Source organism: Oryzias melastigma, linkage group LG19 (assembly GCF_002922805.2).
Source record: "Oryzias melastigma strain HK-1 linkage group LG19, ASM292280v2, whole genome shotgun sequence".
Classification (NCBI taxonomy): domain Eukaryota; kingdom Metazoa; phylum Chordata; class Actinopteri; order Beloniformes; family Adrianichthyidae; genus Oryzias; species Oryzias melastigma.
The window spans coordinates 13848081-13859124 of NC_050530.1; the positions used below are offsets into that span (position 1 = coordinate 13848081).

At 37.9% G+C, this 11044-nt stretch overlaps 1 protein-coding gene across 1 annotated transcript in view; it reads left to right on the plus strand.

Annotated features, from left to right (window-relative positions):
• LOC112154536 (CDP-diacylglycerol--glycerol-3-phosphate 3-phosphatidyltransferase, mitochondrial) overlaps positions 1 to 11040 on the plus strand; it is a 25661-nt gene extending 14621 nt beyond the window's left edge. The window contains exons 7-11 of the mRNA XM_024285548.2: positions 1051 to 1250; positions 1336 to 1627; positions 5210 to 5358; positions 5433 to 5561; positions 10595 to 11040. Of these exons, the coding sequence (XP_024141316.1) occupies positions 1051 to 1250; positions 1336 to 1627; positions 5210 to 5358; positions 5433 to 5552 (761 nt within the window). The 3' untranslated portion in view covers positions 5553 to 5561; positions 10595 to 11040. The remainder of the gene's footprint in view (positions 1 to 1050; positions 1251 to 1335; positions 1628 to 5209; positions 5359 to 5432; positions 5562 to 10594) is intronic.
• The last annotated feature ends 4 nt before the right edge of the window (positions 11041 to 11044 follow it).

Genomic DNA, 11044 nt, shown 5'->3' on the forward strand with positions numbered 1-11044 from the left:
TTTACATAACTTAAGACTGACATCATTTAGAAGGCACTGTCTTCAGCTGAAGCTGTTTTAAAATCTTTTATAAATAAAGTCGATTTAAATTGGTGTTTAGCTTGATGAATTCATTAAGTTTGGATAATTTCTCCACTGGTAAATGTTTATCAATACTCAAAAAAAAACTGATTAGCCGCATTTTGAGCATAACTAATCATAAAATATAGTCAAGTTGGTTGAAATACTTAAAGAAAAAAAAATCATTGCTTTTAAAATAACTAATGTGTATAAAGTTATTTTTTGTTGTTTTATTTTTTATGACCATTATAAGAAAGACCTAATATAAAGATTCAGATTATTTGTTTTTAAGACAAACATGTTTAAATATTTAAAATATCATAACGAACATATCCAAAATGTTAAAATTGATTTTTTTAAACAAAAAACTTTAGATTTTTTGTTGTTCTTTGCATCACAACTTTTCTTTCAGTTTTTTGCTCTGAGATACTAAAGTACGACATAACAGTTTGTCTAACAGCAGCTTCAGAGATGTGAGCTGTTTAAATACAGAATTTTTCTGTTTTTCTTTTGAGGTTAAGGAAACTCAAAGAAGGAAAATGAAACTTTTATGGGTTACATAACAACAGTTAAAATGTGAGTTTTGTTTGCACCAAAGGGAATAAAATTTAACTAGACTGGTTAAAAGGAAAATGATTCATCAGGGTTTCTGCAAATTCTTTAATTACCAACGAATGTGTCGTAAAATCGGTTATGCAAATGATTGGAATGTTAGGAATATATATTGAACTAGTAGAATTGAAACTGAAACATTAAACAGATTCTTCTATCTGTTTACCAAATAAAAAACATTTTCCTTTATTTCACTCATTGACGGAACATCAACAAAAATCCCCACATACTTCCCAGCCCCTAAACCTGAATGATTTATAAACCCACATCCCCACAGTATGAGTCACGACAGCACAGATTCAGAACACCGTGACCCAGAGTGCCTGACCCGCTTCATCTGTGTGCGCTCTCCTCACGCTGTGTTTTTGCTGCAAACAGGCAACCGGCAGGCTTTCTCGGCAGCGGCGAGGAAGCGGATCATGGAGGTGGTGAACGCGGCCCGCATGAGGCAGCAGCTGCTGCACTCTGAGGACTCTGGGGATTCGGGGGACGTAAGCGAAGGAGAGGAGGACACCTGGGTGTTTCCTCTAGTGCAAATGAAACCTCTGGGCATTCAGGTGGACGAGCAGGTCACACAGGTGAAGGTTCTATACATGCGGTTAATTTTCTAACCGTCCGGCAAATAGAAACGTCTTAGATTTTGTCTTGTGTTCTTGTCTTCAGCGGTTACTGACAAGCACTTCCTCGGACTCGACCGTGTTTCTGACATCGGGTTACTTCAATCTGACCCGGACGTACATGAGGCTGGTGCTCGGCGCCGGAGCCAACTACCGCATCCTCACCGCTTCCCCGGAGGTCAACGGGTTCTTCGGGGCCAAGGGCGTGGCCGGAGCAATCCCCGCGGCGTACATACACATCGCCAGGCAGTTCTACCAGCAGGTGTGCCACCTGGGTCAGCAGGAGAGAGTGCACCTGCATGAGTACCACAGACCACGGTGGACCTTCCACGCCAAAGGTTGGAAAAACAAGAGCGCACAAATACACATAAATGGAAACAAGTTTTCTTAAATGTGTTCTTTTCTGTTTTTAACAAAATATCTTATTTCTAATCACAGTTTGAAAAAAAAAATACATTATTTTCTGTAAAATAGAAGCTGAACACAGCCTGCCCTACTTTTTTTTCTCAACAGTTTTCTTGTGATAATGAGAAACTAGATCTCATTATCGCAGAAAAAAATTTCTGGTGATAACGAGATAATGAAGAATACACTGTAGCGTCTCTCTCCCCCTTTCCCGCACTGAGACTCTGAGACTTAAACTGTTTTAAGTCTCCTTATTTTGTGGTTAACAACATAAACAGCAAAAGAAAACATTCCACAAAAGTTGTTTTTTAGTCAATTTTTAAAAATGTATTAGTGAATTATTTATTAGTAGTTTATTAGTCCTTAAACGCCTTAATTCCATCCTCTCTGTATTTCACTAAAACCCCCGACAACAGGTTGAATGACAACCCACGGCCGGTGAGCATCTGTGTGTGGTGCGTTCACTGAGCTCAGGATTTTAAGGGACCCAAACAACTAAACTCAGTCCGCTACAATATACTTTTGTCATTTTCTTCAATCATCAGCAAAACAAAGCTGAGAAAATGTCATACACAATCAATTTAATCAACTATAAATGTATTAGTTCTTCTGGTGATCGACAGGATAAAATGCTCGTCGGCTCAGAGTTCTGCCATCCAACCTGTTGTTGGGGGTTTTAGGGAATGATGGGAGGGGGTTGGTGCATGGGATGGAATTAAGGCGTTTGAGGAGCATAGATCCATTAATAAATCAATAAAATAGACAAAAAAAAAACACTTTTGGGGAGTGTTTCTCTTCTTCCAATTTTTTTTCTCATGATAATGAGACAGAGGATCTCATTATCATTAGAAAACGTTTTTTAAAAAAAAGACAAGTAGGGCGGGCAGTTTTTGGCTTCTGTATTTTGTATCAATTTAATCCATACCTTTTTACTAAATACATAAGTTACTTCACAGATAAAGTCATTAGCACAGAAAACAATAATGAAACATTTCAAAAGCATTTGCCTCTTAAAAAAATGAAGTTCATCAAGGAAACTTGATGGATTCATCTGATGAAAAAAAAACATTATGATTATTTTTTTTATGTTTTCTCATTTATTTTTAACCCATTATTTTACTTAACCCTTCCGCTCTCTTTGGGGTCCAGTTGACTCCAACCACATATTGATATGTGATTTCTTCCATGATAAAGGTGGACAGGATTTTATGTCTGTCATGGACATTAGTGAAACTCAAAAATCAAAGATAAAAAAAGTTCAGCGCACTGTCTTGGGGGGTCCAGATGACCCCACTTTTAATGTAAACAAGCTAAGGAGAGCGGAAGGGTTACAGGGACCATACAAGGAAAATTCTACTTTTTGAGGTTTTAAGTGCATTATACTGTTCGTTCCTCTCTATAAAGAACCCCAAAGTGATATTTTGATTCGTTCATACATTTAAGAGTAATGCTCTAAAAACCTGCACTCTCTGCAGCAGCCCCTCCCATACCCACGAAAACGAGCGGGCCCTATCGTGCTGACGTCAGCATGATGTGAACCGCTCTCTCAGGGAAGAATTTGTGCTGCAAGCTCCGCCCCCAGACTACAATGAACTCTCACCCACATGCGGTGATCGTCAGCAAAGTTTTGTAATCTGAAAAAAAAGTGGCTCATCATGTAGCTCATTTGGCTGCGAGAGGTTTAGGTGTTTGTCTAAACTTCCAAAAGAAGAGCCAACACATCAGAAGTGGTTGGATTTTATCTTTGGGAGCGCACGACTCTTTGTCCGTGACCGCCACTTCACGGATAACTGTTAGATAACCTTGGCATTTATCAAAGTGGATTGACCAAGAGACTAAATCTCAGAGCTGACGCCATTCCTACAATCAAACCAGATGAAGAGGCCAGTAAAGTAAGTAAATCATGCAGTAGACCGTAAGCATATAACACACGAGCTAATGCTACAACTTCCACGTACGTTGCGCCTCACGTATAGACGATCATGTATTATTCTGTTTAAGTGTGTGGATGCATGGTAACAACATAAACGTTTTATGAGAGATGCCACATGAAGTAGCATTTTCCCTGTGTGTAAAAACAACTACTCAATGTGTTTAGATTGTGGATCACGAGTTTAAAGCTCCACAATCTATTGAAAAACGATTAAAAATAGTTCGGAGGTTGTTTGCTTACAAGCACAAATTGGGGGCATGCGCAGGCACGCTGAGGAGGCTCAGGGATTCTCATTGACACTCTATGGGCAGGTTCAGGGATGACGTCGTGAAATGGGCAGGACCGACAAGCAGCGAGAGGCGGAGCCTCAGAGATCAAGTCGTTTTACTTCGGGTATTAAAACGGTCCACAAAAATACATCGTATTTCATAAATAATTTGTTTTTTTAGTGTTGCAAAGGTAATATATGATCTCATATATTGATATAGTTAACTCTAAAGGTTTAAGAAAATCATGGTATGGCCCCTTGAAGTTTAATTTGTTTTCATGTTTTTTTGTGTTTTGTTTTGACCCACATTAAACAGATTTTTTTGAGGTTTGTTTCTTCAAATGGCTTAACATTTATTTATTCTTTTTTTGTTTGTATTTTTGAGTTTTCCCCCTATATTTATAGGGAGCCGTTTCCTCTCGCATTGGTAAATATTTAATAGCTTTTAGATAAGCAACACTTTAAACTGAAACTATTATTGAAGGCCTCCACCTTTATTTTGGGCGTTTGGAAATCAAATGAAATAAAAGTAGAGACTTCTGGGAAGAAGGAAGTGACTGTTTATGGTTTGGGTGTGTGTTTTCTTTACAAAGTAACTGATAGTATTTGGGTTTAGCTCCTGTGTGTTCACAGTACATCTTAAATAGATACAACACTAAATAATGATTGCTCTCTTTTTTTTATGTTCTGAATTTTACAAAAAAAAAAAAAATCCCTGCTTTAAATGAGCAGTTTATGTGTTTAGTGTTCTGTGCGTCATAGAATAAGTCATCCTGGGATTTCCTAAATGATGGTTTGCAGTGGTTAAAGTTGGTGCTCTTCATTGTGGTCCTGACTTCACAGAAATGCTTGTTTTGCTGCAGAAGTTTCTTTTTTTTTGCATTAAAGCCAAATCTTCAGTGCAGAGGAAATTCTTCCTGGAGGGATTTTTGAGACAGAGATGTAAGAGTTTCCAGTTTTTTTCCTTCTTTTTTGAGATGTGAGTCATTTTCACAGAATCATTTATTTTTGTGGACAAGTGTTTTAGACCCACAGTCCAGATGAAGCGGAGGCCAAAGAGCGTCAGGGCTGTTTGTTCTTGTGGGTCAGCTGGAATGTAGCGTGAGAGTAAAAAGACTTGTTCGGTCGCTGTGCTGCAGCCCCAGGACGAGGATGCACACTCATTCTCTCGTATTTGAGGGTTTTGGATCGGCGCCTGGGAATTCTGCATGCGCTTCGCCTCAGTTGTGGTTTGGGCCGACAGAGATCCCTGCTGGAAATGACTTTCTGGAGCGTCACCTCCTCACTGACTCCACTTTTCCCCTCTCCTCTCAGGTCTGTGGTATTACCTCCACGGGCAAGATCAGCCTTGCCTGACTCTAATTGGCTCCCCTAATTTCGGTTACCGCTCAGTTCACCGCGACCTGGAGGCCCAGATCGCCATAGTAACGGAGAACGAGGAGCTGCAGAGGCGACTGCAGGAGGTCTGATTATAGCTCCTTCAATTCTGGAAAGCTGGACAAACGTCTTGTAAAGCGTGTGTGTTTTAACCTGACAGGAGCAGGAGATGTTGTACCGGCGCTCCACGGAGGTGTCCAACTCCACGTTTGAGCAGCCGGACCGATACGTCAAGCTATGGGTCAAACTGGTCACCCCACTCATCAAGAATTTCTTTTGAGTCTGGAAGGTACGCAGGAACTACTTTAAATTAAACACCCACTCTGAGGAAAATTTGTGTTTGTAGCATTTATCTGATGATATAGGATATATGTTATCCCTTTAACACCTTAGACACAAAATCTTAAGCACATTTTAACTTTTCAACCGTTAAGACAATTATCTTAATGGTTAAAAAAGATACAGCAAATCAAAGAGGATAAACACTGGACCTCCAGTGTTAAAGGGTTAAGAAATTTAAGATTAAAGTTTAATTTCTGAGTGTTCAAATCGTGATAAATCCAGAGCAGCTGAAAAAAATACCATTTCAAAAAAGCTTGTAGTTGTGACATAGAAGCTACTATTGGTGAGCAACAAGCTCCTTGCTCTGATGCATCCAAAGCAGACAAATAGATCCACGAACGTCTTTGTTTTTACTCATCTGAGCTGGAAAGCTCCGATATTGCTCCCCATTTTTGTATCACCGCTAATGTTAGGTTGGACATGTGAGGGGCTGTAAGCTAGCAGGAAGTTGTGTTAACAGGTGGATGATGGGAAATAGGGGCAGGCTTAATTTGCACCATCAAGTTTTTAATATTTTGGCTAAAAATGATATAATCCTAATTAAAAAAAAACACTGGGAACCAGTGGTGTGTGGTGAGGTTCACGGTTGGTGAGGCACTGACGATATCAGTCAGATTTCAACAATATTTAGACATATGAAGAGCAGCTTATGTTGTTTAGAATTTAATTTAAACATTTTTCTTCTGTTTACAACTTGTAGCATAGAAGAAAAAAATCCCCAAGATTGTTATTCTTGATTTTCTTTTACTTATGAATGAAGTCTGTGCACTGCTCCTTCTTAAGAAATGATAAATGAAGGATACTTATATATCGCTTTTCTACCTTTGGGGTTCAGTGTCTTGCCCAAAGACACTTTTTTTTTTTAAAGAAGAAATGTTGAAAACCCACACAGGAAAAGGTAATCATAGAAAAGACATGTTTAAAAAAATAACATTTGATTTTTAATTTTAAAAGTGCATTCATTGTATTTAATTTATGCATTTTTAAACTATATTTCGCTGGTGAGTCAAAGCTTGGACCCCTGACTGCATGTAACAGCTGGGAATGCTTTTACTATCAATCAAAGGATGGTCAAGTGGGACTTGTTTGTTCTGGAATGGAGTAGAACCTTTATTTTTTACTTTTATTGTTCAAACAGGCTTTAAGAGTGCAAAAAAAAAACAAAAGTTAGTGTTTTTTGAAAAAAAAAAAAAAAAAAATTAAACACAGAAACGTGACATGTTTTCTTTTGAAATTAAAAAGTAAAAATCCTAGAGTAGAATAAAGTTTAAGTAAACATCCATCGCGGTTAGAATGTGGATTTTCTCCTGCAGAAAGAGAAATTCCAGCTGTAAGCATGTTCAGAACACACACTCAGACAGAGAGGCAGGCTGTGGCTTCTTTGAAATGTTAGCAGACAATGTGGGGAGTCCCAAATCCAAATCCCGTCCCGTCTTCCCAGCAGCCCGAATCACCGCAGGGAGAGAGCGGCGATGTCAGCTGTTTCCCTGCTCTTCAGAATGAGTCAGTGTGGCATTATGCGATGATTTGGCACGGTGGTCTGGGCTGGATTCCTTGAATCCAGTTAGGACTTGGAGAGATGGCGGGTTCCCTTAACTGCTTTATTGTGCAAACACTTTCTGGAACAGAGGTTTTGTAAAAAAGTTCAGGGAAACGACTGATAAGCTGGAGCATGGATGAAGGGAGACCCGTCAGCTGATGAGCAAGACGCTCTTTCTGAGAACAGGAAGTGTCACAGGCTGGATATCTGCCGGTAAATGAGCGCCGTCGTGCCATTACCTTTACTCAAGGAAAAGAAGAAAAACCTGCTATTGGAGTGAATTATTTTAAACCCATGTTTACCCTCGAGCGTTTTACACACATGGACAGGTTTGATCTCAAGCAATTTGAAGCCTTCAGAAGATCATCTTTTCTTCTTCTTCCTCTATTGTCTTATCAGTTCAAACACACACATACCTGAGGATTTAAAGAAAGGTCATGTGAGTTGTTTTGACAGCTTTTTTTGTGCCGCCATGCAGAATAACATTTTGATTTGTGGTTAATTCTGGTAAGTGTTGTGTCTTTACACACCCTCCTGATACTGTAAAGTATTTTCTCATACTACAAAAGCAGTGGTGACCTTTAAAAATCCTTAAGTTCATGTAACTTTAAAGAGATCACTTCTAGAATTAGGGCTGGGCGATACAGAATTTTTTACATCACAATATAAATTCAACTATATCAAATATAAACGCTCTGTGGCTAATAAGAGAAATGTGTTTAGATTTAAATATAAATTTCCTATCACACTAAACATGACAGATGCAACATGATGCCACAATTTTTTTTAGATAACTAAAAAAAGGCATAGAATTAATTAAAGAAAACTTATAGGAAGTTTGAGAACTTATTTTGAAAGCTACACACAATATGTCAGTTGTCATTTTAATCATGCTATATTTTATTCTTTTGGAAACATAAACTCACATTGTCATGAGAGCTTATTTTTGTTTTGGAAAAGCTGTTAAAATCTGTCAAAAATTTTCAAATCTAAAGGAAAAAAAGTATAATATTAACTCACATCTGTAGCTTTATTGTATAGATGTTATTTTCAGTGTATGCTATTCATTCCGGCCTAAAGGTGAAAGGTTACAGGAACTGACTGCCTGACCACGTGAGCATACACCACTGAAGATGCTGCACCTCTTTATATTCGTACACCGGGGATGTGACATGCGTTCAAGAGCGCACTAATAATGAGCATTTAACCCACTGTGTTCACACTGGACAAACAGGGAGGGGCTTCTCATTCATTTTCTACTGTTTACCAGCGCTCGTCCACCACCTACGAAGAAGTTTGGTGTGATTTTTTTTTCTTTCTCAGCTCTGTTCCAGTATTAGAAACACTTGGTGTCCTGTAGCTCCAGTCGGGCACGAACCGCAATTATTAGTTTATCTGTCATGACTAATTTTCAAATAGTTGGTACTTTTGTGAATTAAAAGGAAGGGCATACATACGCCACTATCAAATCAATCCTTGATTGGTTTAAGTACACTGGTTTAACTTTAACGCTCTACATTTTGTACGTAGAGCTTGATAATGGTTGTAAAAACTTAAGCAGAATATGATAGTTTTGAAGTCGTATACGTGCTTTTATCCATGTTTACTTAGACTTTTATTGGAAGTGGTCACCTGAACGAGAAAGGAGGGGGGTGGGCGTATCGATCTGACTATCGATGGTATCAATACCAAGAGCAAGTATGATACTACGGTGACGAGATTGAAGTTTTTCTTCAAGCTTGAATTTACTGCACAACCTCCTCACTCCTTGCCCATCACCTTCCTGCCTCATCAGAGAGTCATTTAAGAACCATATTTGCACACAAATGTATTTGTACTCATCACAGTGTTGCTTTTGTTTACTTTTTTCACTAGTGACTTTGAAAAACAGACGTTTGCAGCATGTTATTTACATTTTTTTTTGCACTATTTACAGTTTTCTTATTATTATAATAGTAATAGGCCTTTATTAATATACATCATTGGTGTCAAACTCAAATCCAAAAAAACCCCTTAGGCTGAACAGGTTAAACATTTATTGAACACACTAAAACTACATTTTTAAAAGGTTAAAAATTAAACTTTTTGACATTACTATGAATAAAAAAAAAGGCAGAAATATTTTTCCTGAATAAATCAACTTAAACCGTAAATACCTTTCAGTATTTTACCCTCTGTAAATATATATTTGTCAATCATTCTGCAAGTTAGAAATAAGCGCAAGATAACAATAAAATAAATGATCTGGAGGGCCGGATATAATTACCCTGCCTGGCCCCTGGGCCTTGATTTTGACATGTGATATACATATTCTATATTTGATGTTCAGTACAGATTGCTGTTAAACACTCATTTATAAGCACTTTTTTATCAGGTCTGTGTTTTATTATACTTTAAATAACAAAAAAGTGTATTTCCAAAATTATTCTATAATACAACATTTAAAGGAAACATTCGCTTTAGATTTCTGTGTCATTTAATCTTTTTTTGCCACTTCTTACTTGATTGTCTGACTCTTCCGGGTCTCTCAGCCAAACGGATCCTGTTTTTTTTTTCTCCTTTGAAATTTCTAAAATATTCAGGAAGCAGTTGATATCTCATTCTGTGCCGCTTAAAGATATCAATCACTGCAGCTTTTGTAATAGGAATCTACTTCCTTGTACTTCAGGATAGCCTGGATCAGTCTGGCACAGAAGTGTCTCTTGTCGGGTCAAGGTGTGTTGAATGATCTTGTTTCAACAAAAATGCTTTTCTTCTTCTCTGTACCACTTTCTTTTTCCTCTACAGGAACTGGAATGCATTTTTTTTGTTATGATCTGACGTCTTGCTCTGCTTACTACATTTACGGTATCTCATCTTTTTTTTTTATTTCCTGACAGGAAATAACAGAGCATGTCCTTCAACAATAGCTTTGCCTGTTAATTGAGTGAGAAGATCTTATCTGCTGCACAACACAGCTATTGTTAGAAACCAAAGACATCATGGGTAGTTTTCTCAGGAGTCAGCAGTAAAAGACAAATCCACACTGGAATCTGTACTCTACCGCCACACAGTGGTTAGACTCGGGATAGCATGCAAAGTTCACACAATCAATAAAGATTTAAGGGACTAGTTTAGATAATAATAAAACAAATTTATCTTTTAAAATCTTTATTAGCAAATCAAAGCATAAACGCTTTATTGTCTTGTTTATTAAGGTCATTTATTTTAGTCATTATATTGGTTTAGTGTGTTGTTGTTTGGACTGTTTAACGGCTGAATTTAACATCAACAGCAAACATTTCCACAAAAAATAAAATAAAATAAAAAGCAGATTTAAACTGAGTTTTGTTTTATACTTTTTAAATGATTATAAGTAATGATGTAGAACAGAAATCTTGTTCCCTTTAAGTTCACTTTATGAACACAATTCTCCGTTTTCCCTCGTTTGTCGTCTGCAGGCGGTTTGTTAGACGAGACGTCTCGATGCCGGCTGCAAAAGAGATCCTGCGTCGCTGGAGTACGGTCAGCATGCTGCATCTTCATCTCTTCAAACGCTCTCATGAAATGCCGCAAAACGAGCACAATCACGCACACAGAAGAGCAGGTATATGCTGACGTGAGAGGTTTTCTAACTCCCGGGTGTCTGTTGTGTATATTAATAGCAGACCTCATCATTCTGTGGACTTCTGGTCCTAAAGTGGTTTAATTCCAGTTATTTCAAACGTCTACGTCTTTGTTTTTCCGTTAACACTCCCGCACACAAGCAGGGGTTGCATGAATTTTCTCTAAGCTGAATTGAACAGAGTTTGGAATTTGATGCAACAAAGTCTCAGCTCCACTCCGCTAAAAGACCTGTGTACAGATGGACTTTAAGTTTGTAAATTAAAAGGAGGTTTAAAAGTAACTTT